The sequence below is a fragment of the Hyperolius riggenbachi genome, chromosome 11 (genome assembly GCF_040937935.1).
Source record: "Hyperolius riggenbachi isolate aHypRig1 chromosome 11, aHypRig1.pri, whole genome shotgun sequence".
Taxonomy (NCBI): domain Eukaryota; kingdom Metazoa; phylum Chordata; class Amphibia; order Anura; family Hyperoliidae; genus Hyperolius; species Hyperolius riggenbachi.
Window position 1 is genome coordinate 226011197 of NC_090656.1, and position 16122 is coordinate 226027318.

The 16122-nt window shown below is 42.7% G+C and overlaps 1 protein-coding gene across 1 annotated transcript in view; it reads right to left on the bottom strand.

Moving 5' to 3' along the window:
* The window catches only part of LOC137538168 (pancreatic secretory granule membrane major glycoprotein GP2-like), a 169926-nt gene that overhangs the window by 101105 nt on the left and 52699 nt on the right, over positions 1 to 16122 (bottom strand). Inside the window, exon 4 of the mRNA XM_068260193.1 lies at positions 10607 to 10827. Coding sequence (XP_068116294.1) covers positions 10607 to 10827 — 221 coding nt within the window. The remainder of the gene's footprint in view (positions 1 to 10606; positions 10828 to 16122) is intronic.

Below are 16122 nucleotides of genomic sequence, written 5' to 3' on the forward strand. Positions count from 1 at the left end.
GACCTTGCGGTTTTTGGTGATTTATTCAAAGCTGCAGGAAAATTATCAGTAACACTTTCTGCTTGCTGCTCATTCTTGCAAGCAATTGACGGAGCAGCTGATTGGCCTGCTGCCAGGAGTTCATTAAGAGGAAAAGGCAATGGATCTATGCGCAACCAGTTATGGATCACAAACGCTAGAAATTCCAGCGGTCTATCTTTCAAATCGGAATGATTGAGAACATCAAATGCCCACTGGAATAATTCCCCTTTAAACAAAATATAACTTAGTTGGAGTGCCCAGGTTGAAACAGGAGTCGCTTGGAGATCAGGATTAGTCAGGAACCTGGCACATTCAGAGAAAAACTCATTTTCAGTTTCAGAGCTAAGTTCTTCAAATTTTTTAAAGGAACAGGAACCATAATTAACAGTGTCATACTTTCTGGGAATCCCCCCCACAATGGGGATTGGTAAGGGGGTTTTCATAATGTAACGCTTGGTGGTGTATTCTCCACAGTCAGCATGCAACGCATGAGCTGGCGTGGAGGAGGTACACACACTAGCACCAGGAAACAGGCTATCCCTAGTATAGTGGAGGGGAGGACTGACTCCAATAGGAGATTGTGGCGCACAGAGCCGGTGCAGATCTGACAGCCACAAACAATGCTTTCGTTATAACGTCTCAGCGCAAAGTAGCGCTGAGCGCACAAACCAGAACTGAGGAGATCAGGACAGGTAGACAGAATGAACGCTTGCTAGCAAGCGGCTACTTAGCGACAGCAAGCGTCCAAAACCAGACAGACTGGAATGAGGCAGCCAATGCGCTGCGGCGATGGCGTGCCTCACAAAGACAGGACAGGACAGTCAGAAAACAGCAGGATCAAGATAGATGAACGTAACACAGATAAATATACAATAAGTATGTTTTCCTAGCGTATTACAATTACAGCTATCAATGAAACTATTCGTAACGTCTGACTAACATATGTATATATCGGCAATGAACCGATATATGACATAAGCAGGAACTCTGACTAAGACTGGAGTAATACAGGGAACAGGACTCAGAAGGATTCGCTATCTCTTCGCAGAGATGAACGCAATCCACAAACGGTAACAGAACAGGATTCAGAAGGATTCGTTATCTCTTCGCAGAGATGAACGCAATCCACAAACAGGAACAGGAACAGGATAACTAGCTCAGCACGGGTGTTCACGGTACGCGCAAACTACCAAAACGTGCTGGAAAACTGACTAACTGAACACAGGAAATAAACAGTTCGTGTACGTATATATCAGCAACACTGATATATCAACGTAACACAAATACAAGGAAAATAATAAACGTGCTGGTATGCATATATATTGGCAATGAACCAATATATGATGCAAAGACCAGCAAAGTATCTTTAACAAGAAACACGATCGGGGGCTAAAGCGACAGCAAGACAGGCTTAAGCTGAAGCTATGAAAACCCAAGGAAACCCTGCAGGAAGCAGATCTTTATACTGAGGTCATCCAATGGGAGCAGACATGCAGATTCCCACACAGGTGAATGATAATCAGTCACAAGCTGACAGCAGGGAAAGACAGACAAAGCTATGCAACTTGCATGGAAATAGATCAGAACTGCCTGAGCTGCAGCACTACTTCCAGCAATAGCTGCTGCAGCAGCGATCATTACACTGGGTGAATGAGATTAGGATTTAGGAAAGCGGGCAGAGCCTACAACAGCCAATCAAAATTCACCTATTGATTTTCAAGGGTAATATTGTAACTGCTGCCATTCTTACACTGTTTATGGCAGAGGCTTCAGACTTGCTACAGTTGGTCATTGGGTGACTGAGGTCCAAATTTACTAAAAGGGCAGGGCCACAAATAGCCAATCAGATTTCCTTGCTGGATAAATTGCTTCCATTCACACATTTTTGATGCCAGGAACCTGAAAGCTCACAAACTTGGTCACTTAGTGACTGTGTGTCAAGGTTACAAAAAGTGGGAGGAGCTAAAACAAATTTCACTGGAAAATATAAACTGCAGCCATTCTTACACTGTTAATGGCAGGGTTCTCAAACTTTGCACAGTTGGTCACTCGATGACTGGGATTAATATTCAGGAAAATGGTGGAGCCTACAACAGCCAATCATAATTCACCTGTTGATTTTCAAGGGGAATATTTAAATTGCTGCCATTCTTACACTGTTAATAGCAGATGCCCCAAACCTAGTACAGTTGGTCAGTGGGTGACTGGGGGTTCAAATTCAGAAAGGGGGTGGAGCCACAAACAGCCAATCAGATTTGTTTAATTTTAATGGAATGTACAAATTATTGATACCAGGACCCCAAAGCTCATACACTTGATAATTGAGTGACTGTATGTCAAGGTTAGAAAAAGTGGGCGGCCCCAACAACTACATTTTTTACATGGGAAAATATAAACTGCAACCATTCTTACACTGTTAATGGCAGGGTTCCCAAACTTGACATAGTTGGCCACTGGGTGACTATAATTAATATTTAGAAAGTGGGTGGAGCCTACAATAGCCAATCAAAATTCACCTATTGATTTTTTTCAAGGGGAATATTTACATTGCTACTATTCTTACACTGTTAATGGCAGAGGCCTCAAAGTCAGTCATTGGGTTACTAGGGTCTAAATTCACTAAAGGGGTGGGGCCACAAACAGCCAATGAGATTTGTTAGATTGATTTTAGCCATTCTGTTATTGGCAGGGTTTTCAAACTTGGCACAGTTGGTCACTGACATGACTGGGATAATTAGGGGGGGGGGGGGGAGACACCGAGAGCCCAATATAGTGTAGTACGTTTATGTAAATGAGAGAAAAAAATGATATAATGAGATTTATACTCACAAACACGGGTTACCGTCCAGGTAACCACTGTATAGGCAGGTGGGGAGATTAAACCTGTCCCCACTCAGGAGTAAGAAGTCGCTCTCTGTAGTTAGGAAGAAATGGGGCCAATTCCCCTCCACCAGGGGTGGATAATTATGTAGCAAGGATACAGAGGCGCCAGTAGTATAAAAAAAAGATAAAAGTCTTAAAACAGGGAGGTGATTGGTGGATTCGCCTCTCCCAAGAAACACAAGATAATGTTGATTTTTCAACACAGAAAGAAATTTAATTATACACTCCAATAGTTTGCAACGCGTTTCGCGGGTTCAACCCACTTCATCAGGCTATGGAACGGAGCATAACACTTATCTGTATAGATAACTTATCTGTACAGATAACACTTATCTGTATAGTTCGTCAGCTTAGCGCCTCTTTTATACTACTGGCGCCTCTGTATCCTTGCTACATGACTGGGATAATTATTCAGGAAAGTGTGGAATCTACAACAGCTAATCATTATTCACCTATTGATTTTCAAGGGGAATATTTACATTCCACCATTCTTACACCCTTAATGGCAAATGCCTCAAATCTGGTACAGTCAGTCACTGGGAGACTGGGGTTTAATTTCAATGGAAAAATGCAACTTATTAATGCCAAGGACCCCAAAGCTCATAAAATTGGTCTTTGAGTGACTGTATGTCAAGGTTAGAAACAGTGGGTGGAGCCAAAAACAACTAACTTTTTACATGGGAAAATATAAACTGCAGTCATTCTTACACTGTTAATGGCAGGGTTCTCAAACTTGACACAGTTGGTTACTGGGTAAATGGGATTAATATTCAGAAAAGAAGGTGGAGCCTACAACAGCCAATCAAAATGCACCTATTGCATTTCATGGGGAATATTGAAACTACTGCCATTCTTACACTGTTAATGACAGAGGCCTCAAACCTGCTACAGTCAGTCATTAAAGTGAACCTTAAGTCAGAAAAAAATGACTTTTACTCACCTGGGGCTTCTAATAGCCTCCTGCAGCTGTCCAGTGCCCTCGCCGTGTCCCTCCAATCCTCGTGTCCCCGCCGGCAGCCACTTCCAGTTTCGCCGTCAGGAGCCGACAGGCTGGGAACGCGAGTGATTCTTCGTGTTCCCAGCCACAATTGCGCCCTCTATGCTGCTATAGCATATAGCATGAAGCATATAGCAGCATAGAGGGCGCAATTGTGGCTGGGAACGCGAAGAATCACTTGCGTTCCCAGCCTGTTGGCTCCTGACGGCGAAACCGGAAGTGGCTGCCGGTGGGGACACGAGGATCGGAGGGACACGGCGAGGGCACCGGACAGCTGCAGGAGGCTATTGGAAGCCCCAGGTGAGTAAAAGTAATCTTTTTTTCTGACTTAAGGTTCACTTTAAGTGACTGGGTTTCAAATTCACTAAAGAGGCGGAGCCACAAACAGCCAATCAGATTTCTTTGATGAATAAACTGCTTCCATTCACACAATTTTGATGTCAGGAACCTGAAAGCTCACTAACTTGGTCATTGAGTGACTGTGTGTCAATGTTACACTTAACACTGGGTGGAGTCAAAAACAGATTTCCCTGGGAAAATGTAAACTGCAGCCTTTCTTCACTGTTAATGGCAGGGTTCTCTAACTTTGCACAGTTGTTTACTGGGTGATTGGGATGAATATTCATAAAAATGGGTGGAGCCGAGAAAAGCCAATCATTATTCACCTGTTGATTTTCAAGGGTAATATTAAAATTGCTGCCATTCTTGCACTGTTAATGGCGCAAGCCTCAAACCTGGTACAGTTGGTCATTAGGTCACTGGGGTTAAACATTCAGAAAAGGGGGTGGAGCCACAAACAGCCAATCAGATTTATTTTATTGAAGCCAAGGACCTGAAAGCTTACAAACTTGGTCATTGTCCAGGTTACAAAAAGTGGGCCAAATACAAATTTCACTGGGAAAATGTAAACTGCAGGCCTTCTTATACTGTTAATGACAGGGTTCTCAAACTTTGCCCAGATGGTCACTGGGTGACTGAGATTAATATTCAGGGAAGTTGGTGGAGCCTATAATAGCCAATCAAAATTCACCTGATTATTTATGGGAATACTTAAATTGCTGCCACTGTTAATAGAAGATGCCTCAAACCTGCTACAAATAGTAATTGGGTGCCTGGGGTTCAAATGCTGGAGAGGGGCGGAGTCACAAACAGCCAATCTAATTTGTTTAATGTCTATGAGAATATACAAATTATTGATGCCAAAGCTCACAAACTTGGTCATTCAGTGTTTGTGTGTTAGGCCCCTTTTACACTTAATCAGTTGGTGTGCGTTAGTACGCATTAGTATGAGTTGGTATGCGTTAGTAGGCATTTTTTCCATAGCAGTACATTGTGACAAAGCTTTCAGTTAAAACACGTTAAAGGAATACTTAAGTCACGTAAAAAAAATGACTTTTACTCACCTGGGGCTCCCCTCAGCCCCCTGCAGCTGAACGGTTCCTTCGCCGTGTCCCTCCGATGCGGCTGGTCTCGCCGGAGGCCACTTCCGGTTTGGCTGTCACCGGCCGACAGGCTGTGAACGCGGCTGATCATCCGCGGCCCCGGACGCAATAGCATTGTAGAGGGCGCTATTGCGTCCGGGGACGCGGATAATCAACCGCGTTCACAGCCTGTCGCCCGGTGACGGCCAAACCGGAAGTGGCCGCCGGCGAGACCAGGCGCATCGGAGGGACACGGCGAGGGCACCGTTCACCTGCAGGGGGCTGAGGGGAGCCCCAGGTGAGTAAAAGTCTTTTTTTTTACTTGACTTAAGTATTCCTTTAAGTGTGACAGGTGCCATAGGAAAACATGGAACTTACTTTGAAAATCAGTTTTCTTTCCGTTTTAACTGAGAGCAACTGATTAAGTGTAAAAGGGCCCTTAGGGTTAGAAAAATTGGGCGGAACCGACACCACCCAAATACATACCCGGGCAACGCCGGGTCATCAGCTAGTTATAGATAAAAAGAACCCCCAGCATGCAACTGTTTGGCACTGACTATTAAAGCCCCTTTAATAGTCAGTGCCAAACAGTTGCATGCTGGGGGTTGCTTCTAAAATATTTGAAAACTACAAATCATAACAGCAGAAAAAGTTTTGAAAGTTTTAAATGCAGGATTCAAATTACAGGATCACTTAATACACTCAGACCAGTTGCTGTTGAAATGTTTTTTTTATGGTGACAATCCCGCTTTGAGAAATCATAATTTGTGCCAGGGTATGTAAATTTATAAGCACAACTGTATAAGTTATTATATGCTCAACATGTATAATCTACAAGCTCACTATTTACCAGCAGCTCAGTATAATGTATAAGATATGAACTTACCATACACCAGCAGCTCTGTTTAACTCTTTCAGGACCGGCCACCTAACCCCCTTTTAGGACCAGGCACTTTTGCATGGGAAGGGCAGGCAGGAGTGGGACATACGCATAGGAGGTGGGACACACACAAGTGTGAAGGACTAGTGTGTTTAGGAGAGGGGGACATACACAGAAGGGGGGCACATGCAGTAGTGGGGAGGGGAACAGGAGGGAGGATGCAGGTAGGAGCAGGAGATGCAGGCAGGAGCAGGGGTCACACACAGGAGTGGGGGACACAGACAGTCCATCTCTTCATAGGGGATTCTCAGCAAGGCTTTTATTCTTTATAAAGATATTGCCTAAAAAGGATTTAAACAATGATGCTGGCCGGCTTCCCTGCTCCCTACACAGTTTTTTGGCAGTTGGACAGAGCAACTGCCATTCACTAAGTTCTTTTGAAAATAAATATATCCCTGAGAATCCCCTATAAAGAGATGGACTAGTCCAAAACCTGTCAGTTCCATCAGATTTCTACTACCTACTGTAGGAGACAGCAACATTGGAGAAAAGTCATTTATGGCTCATTTTACTCTGGAAAAAAATGTACTTCTTATTTGTATATGTTTGCATATATTTTAAATTTTACAGTTTTTTGCTGTAGTGCCCCTTTAATAACGTTTCTAGAATTATCACCATGGTGATGAAGCATGTCGTATCCAGGAAACATTTTACCTCAGGTAAACTTAAAGTTAACCTCTTACGTCTTTAAGTTAAGGAGAGATCTCTAAAGTTAACGTTTCAGTCCGTATGCTAGGTACACACTATGGGCTTGATTCACAAAGCGGTGCTAACCTACTTAGCACACCTAAAGACTTTTGGGGCGTGATAAGCATTGCACTAAATAGGTTAGCACCGTTTTGAGGGAAAAACTTGCGCGCAAAGTCCAGTTTTACACGTGCAAAACTTTGCGCGCGAGTTTATTTTGGCACGCTTAAACTGAGTTTAGGCGTGATAGAGGGCTTTTCACCAGCGTGCTAACTGTTAGCACCGCTTTGTGAATCAAGCCCTATGAGATTTTCTGGCAGATTTACTGTCAGATCGTTTATTTCCAACATGTCCGAGCATTTTCCGATCAAATCCCCATTGAAGTGAATGGAAAATGGTCGGAAAACGATCGGAAATCAGATCGGACATGTTGGAAATAATCGATCTGACAGTAAATCTGACAGAAAATCTCACAGGCCTCAATTCACTAAGCTTATCTCCTGTCTTTAATAACGTTTCTAGAGTTATCACCATGGTGATGAGGCATGTAGTATTCAGGAAACATATTACCTCAGACAAACCTAAAGTTAACTCTTCTGTCTTTAACCATTTATGCCTCCAGGACGTAGTACCTACGTCCAGGAGGCCACGTGCACGTCCGCGTGCTCCCGCGGCCGATCGCGCGCGTGCACGCGTGCTCCCGGCCCGTGGTTTGTTAGCCAGGCAATCAGTGAATCGGGCTATGGTGCCCGATCACTGATACCTCTCCCCCGCTGAAAAAGCGACAGCTTCTCTCGGAAGCTACGCTTTTTTTGAAGCTATGACCCTCTAAGCGTACATTGTACGTTTAGAGTGACGTTATGTAAACAAACTCAAGATTGCCATCTTGTGGCCAAAAAGTAAAACTACAAGTAAAAGTAAACAAACATTACAAAACACAAATATTTCCCCAAATAAAACACTATTTATATCCCACCCTCCCAAAAATGCCCACATAAAATGTTTAATAAAAAAAAAAAAAAAACATTACTATAAAAAAAAACACATAAATATTTACCTAAGGGTCTAAATTTTTTAAATATCTATGTAAAGATGAAATATTTCTCTCTATTTTTTCTTTATAAGCTTGTAAATAGTGATGGATGCAAAACGGAAAAAATGCTCTTTTATTTCCAAATAAAATATTGTCGCGATACATTGTGATAGGGACATAATTTAAACGGTGAAATAATCGTGACAAATGGGCAAATACAATACGTGCGTTTTAATTATAGAGGCATGTTTTATTTTAAAACTATAATGGCCGAAAACTGACAAATAATGAATTTTTTCATTTTTTTTTCTTATTCTTACTGTTAAAATGCATTTAAAGTAAGGTAGCTCTTAGCAAAATGTACCCCCCAAAGAAAGCCTAATTGGTGGCGGAAAAAACAAGATATAGACAGGCCTGGCCCTAGACTTTTTGCCGCCTGAGGCAATTTTCAAAGAGATTGCCACCGCCCCCCCCCCCCCCCCAAGCCGTGGGTGTGGGGGGCCGCCCGAGCTGGAGGGGATAGCGGGCAGGAAGGGGGTATTGGGTCTAGCGGCGGGGAGGGGGATCGGACCCCCCCCCCTCCCTCGCCTGGGTCCCCCATCCTCCGCTCCCCTCCAGCTTTGAAGTCGCTGGCTGCAGCTATGTGTAAGAGGCAACGGGCGGGGATTACTCACCTCTTACTCGTTCCAGGTCAGCGTGCGCTCCACTGACGTCACTTCCTGCCGCCCCCCCCCCCCCCCCAGAAGTGCCGCCTGAGGCAAAAGTTTCACCCCGCCTCATGGGCGAGCCGGCCCTGGATATAGATCAGTTCATTGTGATAAGTAGTGATAAAGTTATAGGCTAATGAATAGGAGGTGAACATTGCTCGGATGCATAAAGTGAAAACGACTGAAGGCTGAACTGGTTAAGTTAACTCTTCAATCCTTAAAATAACTCCAGAGTTAAAGACAGGCTGTTTATTAACTGCGTGTGAAAATAACTACAGAGGAGGTAAATTAACTACAGAGGAGGTAACTTAAGGAATGAAGAGATAAAATAACTCTCTCACTGTGTGGAGGTAAGTTTTCTCTTGCTTTATTATCTCCAGCATGATCTTAGTGAATTGAGGCCATAGTGTCCACCCAGCATTAATATAACTACAGAATTCTAAAGTTAAAGATAGGCTGTTAATTAACTGCATGTAAAAATAACTACAGAGAACAGGAATGATAAGAAAACTCTCTAACTGTGAAAACGTATCTCTGCACCTTAATAAGGCAAGATGGATGTGTGGAGGTAAATTTTCCCTTGCTTTATTATCTCCAGCATGATTTTAGTGAATTGAGGCTGTTGGCCTCAATTCACTAAGATCCTGCTGGAGATAATAAGGCAAGAGAAAACTTACCTCCACACATCGATTAAGGTGAAGAGATAAGTTTTCACAGTGAGAGAGTTATTTTATCTCTTCAGTCCTTAAGTTACCTCCTCTGTAGTTATTTTCATATGCAGTTCTGGAGTTGTTTTAAGGATTGAGGAGTTAACTTTAGAGATCTCACCTTAACTTAAAGACAGAAGAGTTAACTTTAGGTTTGCCTGAGGTAAAATGTTTCCTGAATACTACATGCCTGATCACCATGGTGATAACTGTAGAAACGTTATTAAAGACAGGAGTTAAGTTTAGTGAATTGAGGCCAATGTCCTGTGTGGAAGACCTTAAAGAGAACCTGTACTGAGTAAAAATATTTAAAAAAAACACATGAGGTAACTTCAAATGAACATGACATAGTTACCTTGCCATTTGTTCCTCTCAGAAGCTCACCATTTTCTTCTGACAATAATCCCTTCCAGTTCTGACAATATTTTGTCAGATCTGAAATATATCAGTTGCTGTCAGAAAAATATCAGTTGCTGTCAGTTATAGCTGAGAGGAAAACTGATGTACCAGGTAACGTCCATGTTTCCCTATGGTTTAAGTGGGCGATGTTACAGTTTAACTGTGTGCTGACCAGAAAGCTGTTATGGATAATGGCCATTTTCAAAATGGAGGACAAAAAATTTCCTTGATCACAGTGGACAAACAGGATGCGGGACAGGAGAAAGACACTGAGGAGTAGACTACATGGAAGGTAAGTATGACTTGTGTATGCTTATTTTGACTTTTAATCTTCAGTTCAGGTTTTCTTCAAAGGACCACTATCGTGAAAAAAAGTAGGCAGTTAAAATCTGACAGAACCAACGGGTTTTGGGCCAGTCCATCCAGTCAGTTAGACTTTGCAACTGCTGTTCAGAAAAAGCTGTTGAAAACAAAGAAAACCCCGAGAATCCCCCTTGAGGAGATGGACTGGACCAAAAATTATCCTTTAAGCTTTTTGGAACTGTCTATCTTAAAATCAGTTTATTATCAGTTCATTCATCAGGTCAGCTGGATGCAGTGCAGCCATTACACTATTGCTATGCTGCGCGGGGCACATAAGAGTAATTTGGGAATCTGGCAATCACCAGTCCCTGAATTACATCTCCCTCCGAGTTGCTACCTTGCATCCAACTGCCCGGTGTCAGGATAATATGTACTTGTCTATCTTATATTGAGACAGATTATAAATCCGTGTTCTAAAGTAAAAACATCCCCATGATAAATATTTTACCTTAACGTTGTTCCCACAAGCGTCGATCTGAGCCGGTATTTGAAAGCTGATCACTTTGGTGCTATTAATAACATCATCATAGGAAGCATTGCAGCTGTAGTCATTCACATGTACGTTGCTGACATTATATCCCATCATTTTAAGTTCACACTTGCTGATAGAGGTGATAATGACACCGCTGAGCTTATCACAGTTTATTGACGGATGCAGGTCTTTACTAGCTAAGCAAAAAACATAACAAATGTATTTTAGGTTTCAGTATATTTATATTGAAGTTTTCTACAAAATAACAGAGGCAAAACAAAGACCATACATGCAGTAGATGCCCCTTTAAATACAGAAGGGGATAACCGTCAAGTGTGGACATAGACATAGGCTTCAATTCATCGAGCATTACCGCATTCGGCAACAGCTGACTTCACCGAGCACTTAGGAAAATGTCAATTCATCAAAGCAGTTACCGCATAAGAAGCTGAAATTACCGAGCAGTGAGATAAATTACCGACTTGTACTCAACACATGTCAGCAAATGTCAGTAAATGTCAATTCATCAAGGTTACAGCATTCTGTAAAGGTGGCCATACACTGGTCGATTTGCCATCAGATTCGACCAACAGATAGATCCCTCTCTGATCGAATCTGATCAGAGAGGGATCGTATGGCTGCCTTTACTGCAAACAGCTTGTGAATCGATTTCAGCCTGAAACCGATCACAATCTGTGGAGCTGCCGCTGCTGCCGCACTCCCCCCCCCCCCCTCCCCCCTGCATACATTACCTGTACCGGCCGGCGCGAGTCCCCTAGTCTTCTTCTCCGCTCCGGCTAGTGAACTTCCTGCCCAGGGGAAGTTTAAACAGTAGAGGGCGCTCTACTGTTTAAACTTCCTGCCTGGGACAGGAAATTCTGTGTAGCTCTGGAGCCCGAAGTGGAGAAGAAGACCAGGGGACTTGCGCAGGTTGGAGCAGGTAATGTATACCCGCTGTATTGCATCGGTCGTCGGGCATTCGAACGCCGCTATCGACGCACTCCCGACCCGCCGGCGACCGAGGAAAATCTTCCGCATGGATGGGTTAACGGGAATCAACGGGAACGATCGATTTCGGATGGAAATCGATCGTTCTGTCAGCGGTGTGCGCAGCGATTTCACAGCCGTTTTGATCACTGTGATCGAAACGGCTGTATATCGGCGGGAGAATCGTTCGGTGTATGGGCCCCTTAACACATTCAGTGATTATCTCCAGCTCTCCTCTGTCAGTAACTAGCTTTGAATGCCTTCAGTGTGGATGTCCACATGATTGACAAGAGCAGGGAGCTAATAGAAACAGCCCATGTTTGCTGCAAGTGCCACCGATAGGCAGGCTTCTCCAGTGAAACAAGCTTTTAGACCCCCCCAGGCAGTGAGCAGAGAGGGCGGAACAAAAGATGTATTCCAGGGCACCCATCGGTGGTGTAACCCTTTGAGTCCCTGTTTGAAAATGCAAAGATGCTAGTGGCGAAATCACCAAGCATGGCTTGTGTAATGTCTCCAGGAAGTTCATGTAAGTTGTGGCAATTTAAAGGGGCACTATTGCAAAAAATTTTAACATTTTAACTTAGTGCAAACATAGGCAAATAAGAAGTATGTTTTTTCCAGAGTAAAATGAGCCATAAATTACTTTTCTCCTATGTTGCTGTCACTTACAGTAGGTAGTAGAAATCTGACAGAAGCGACAGGTTTTGGACTAGTCCATCTCTTCATAGGGGATTCTCAGCAATGCTTTTATTCTTTATAAAGATATTCCCTAAAAAGGATTTAAACAATGATGCTGGCCAGCTTCCCTGCTCGCTACACAGTTATTTGGCAGTTGGACAGCGTAACTGCCATTCACTAAGTGCTTTCGAAAATAAATAAATCCCCGAGAATCCCCCCATGAAGAGACTAGTCCAAAACCTGTCGCTTCTGTCAGATTTCTACTACCTACTGTAAGTGACAGCAACATGGGAGAAAAGTAAATTTTGGCTCATTTTACTCTGGAAAAAACGTACTTCTTAATTGTTTGTTTGCACATATTTTAAATTTTACAATCTTTCGCCATAGTGCTCCTTTAATAAAGTGTTAAGAAAGACTAATGGACAGATTCAGAGCAGCAGAGGCAGTATAAACAGTAAATATAACACGTGTACATCTAAAGGGATGTTGGGATGCCTCTATTGTAATTGCCTCTCTGCAGCTTGTAAGGAGTAGGACACAGAGACACTCCAAGCTGCTTCACTCTGCTCTGCTGTTATCCAACAGCCTTATGAATTGAAGCCATGGTAGTTCGGTAATTTATCGAACATCTACCGCATATATGAAAATATTGATGAATTAGCACACACAAGTGTAAAATACTGAATGCTACATTTTAACGACTTGGATTTTGTTATAGAACAGCCTTTGATGGATTGAAGCCATAGTCTACATACACCGGGCACCAAAACAGTCAGAGAGAAAGCCAAACAATTCTGGTACAAAATGCAAACATCTATACAACTTCCATTGCTAACCAACAGTTCAATAGAAACAGTCAAATGAAAAAAGAAAATGGCCCACATGCAATTCACTTTTTCTCTTAAGTTTTCTCTTAGGCGATAACTTTTCATCTTCTCTTTGAAATATCTTCTTTTCAGCATTTTGCAATTCAAAAAAAGTTAAAAAAAGAAAATTAGAAATCAAAATGATTGTGTGTATTTTCTTGCTTGCTGTAAGGACCAGCTAACGCCCATAGGCGTCAGCAGGTCTTAAGTGGGTTACCATGGATTTTCATGTCAGTTCACGGAGGGTGTCTCCGTAAACAGCCGGAGAGCCGCCGATCGCGGCTCGCCGGCAAAATGTAAACACGCGGGGAAGAAATCCCCGCTGTTTACATCATACGGCGCTGCTGCGCAGCAGCGCCGTAGAGCAGATCGGCGATCCACGGCCTCTGATTGGCCAGGGATCGTCGTCATTTGATAGGCTGAAGCCTATCCTACAATGCGCAGGACGGATATCCGTCCTGCGCTGCTCACAGGGGGAGGGAGAGAGCGCCAAAAACTCTGCGGAGGGGGGCTTTGAAGAGCTTCCCCCGCAAAGCGCAGCAAGCCGGCGGCGATCAGACCCCCCCAGGAGGACATCCCCCTAGTGAGGAAAAAAGGGGGTAAGTCTGATCGCCCTGGCATAATACTGATCTGTGCTGCGGGCTGGAGAGTCCACACAGCACCGATCAGAAGAAAATTCCCTGGTCCTTAAAGAGGAGCTGTTAGGTATAAGGTCTCAGAGAAAATAAACACATATATCAGTAGCTAAAGATTGGCTGTACTTACATTACATATGCATTTCACTGTCCATGTTTGGATTTCACAGAATTTGTATATAGTATATGCAGAGATAGATGCTCCTGACAGCTCATGGCAGGCTCCATGTTTTTCTGTCAAATGTGTCGTCATGTCCTGCCTGCTTCCTGATCACAGATAAGCTCGTACTTGAACAACACAGTGTGCAGTGAACATTAATGAGCCATGTGGCTAGGAACAATAGCTGACTCCTGCAGTGTACTCTGCCCGGAGATTTATCAGTGCTACGCGCTGGACTGATTACAAGCTGCTGTAACGTCTCATTAGCAGCCGAGGGGAGGGCCCCAGAATGCTTTGCAGTTTAGTATGCGGCTTGCGTCCTTATGGGTCTATAACAGCCTTGCTGATAAGCACACATCAAAGGTAACTGAGATTTTTATCTTCACTAATGGCTTTATGGCTTCCTTCTAAACTGTTTAACACAGGAGAATAGAGGTTTAAATTAGCTTCTGCAGCCTGACAGTTACTCTTTAAGTGGTTAAAAGGCAATTTATTGACAGGGGCCCATATGCAATTCCGCTTTTCTCCTGCGTTTTCTCCCAGGTGATAATTTTTCATCTTCTATTTAAAATACCTTTCCAGTATATTTCAACTGAAGAAGTAGTAAGAAGTAAGTACAAAAGTACTATCAAAATTATTTTTAGCATTTTCTTGCTTGCTTAAAGGATATTTTATTGACAAATTTAAAAATATCATCCAGGAGAAAACTCAGGTGAAAAAGTGAATTGCATATGGCCCAGGGTGTGAAAATATCAACTTGGAGAAAACTAAAGAGAAAAAGTGAATTGCATGTGGGCTAAAGGGCCCTTATGCAATTCATTTTTTCTCCTGAGTTATCTCCTTGGTGATATTTTCACAACTTGTAAATGAAATGCCTTTTAAGCCACCAACAAGCAAACAAACACTCTAAATAATTTTGACAGTGCTTTTTCACCAACTTTTTGGTAATTTTTCCATTGTAAAGAGCTAAAAAGTTATTTAAAATGAAGATGAAAAATTATCTTATAGGGGAAAACTAAAGAGAAAAGATGAATTACATATGGCCCATGGTCTCTTGTCAATTGAATGCCCTTTGAATCTCCAGCAAGCAAGAAAATACTCAAAATAATTTCTGTAGTACTTTTTCACCTACTTTTTGATGCTTTTTCAATTGCAAAATGCTGAAAAATGATTTTTAAATAGAAGATGAAAAATTATCTCCTAAGAGAAAACTCAGGAGAAAAAGCTAAGTGCACAGGGCCCAATGGCCTATATGCAATTTATTTTTTCTCCGAAGTTTTCTCCTAGGTGATATTTTTAAACTTGGCAATATAATTCCTTTTAATCCACCAGCAAGCAAAAAAATACTTCAAATAATTTTGATAGTACTTTTCACCTACCTTTTGGTACTTTTTCGATTACAAAATCAACACAGGACAAATTTTCCTCAAAGTCGGCAGCTCCATTCAGCTGCCGACTTTGGTGAAAAGTCGTCCTGTGTAATACAAACAACTATGGAAAGAGGCATACCATTTTGAAGCTCTCTTTCTCCTCTTTCCAACGACACATAATCCGCCGCCCTACGCCTTTTAGTTTTCGATATTTTCGCGATCAAAATTGTGGCGGCCACGATTTCGATCGCGAAGATAGCAAAAGCTAAAAGGCGTAGGGTGGCGCTTTATATATCGTTGGAAAGAGGAGAAAGAGAGCTTCAAAATGGTATGCATCTTTCCATAGTTTCTGCACTGCTCGGAGTCCCTTTAAGTCTCCAGACCTGGGAAGGCCTAGGACCTGCAGAAACATCAATCGCAATAGATATGGGAGCATGATCACTTTAGGTAATGGATCAATTTCTGGTTTAGTAATAAGCTGTAGTAATTTCCTGTTTGTTAGGAACCAGTCAATTCTGGAAAGAGAACTGTGAACATGTAAGAAGAAAGTGTAATCTCTCTCCTCACTATGCTGCGCCCTCCGTACATCATAAAGATCTTCTTTTAGATGGAGGTGTTGCAAAGTAGAGGTGGCAACAGATTTTTTTGCTGCTAGAGTTTAGCCTTGGATTTAGGCAACAGTGAAAGTCTCGTCCACTGATCACGTTAGCCGGGTTGTAAGACACTGTGCCAGTTGCCTGTAGGCACAAAGCTCCTCAGCCTGGCCATGTAGGGTGCTGGGTAACAAGGGCCCAAG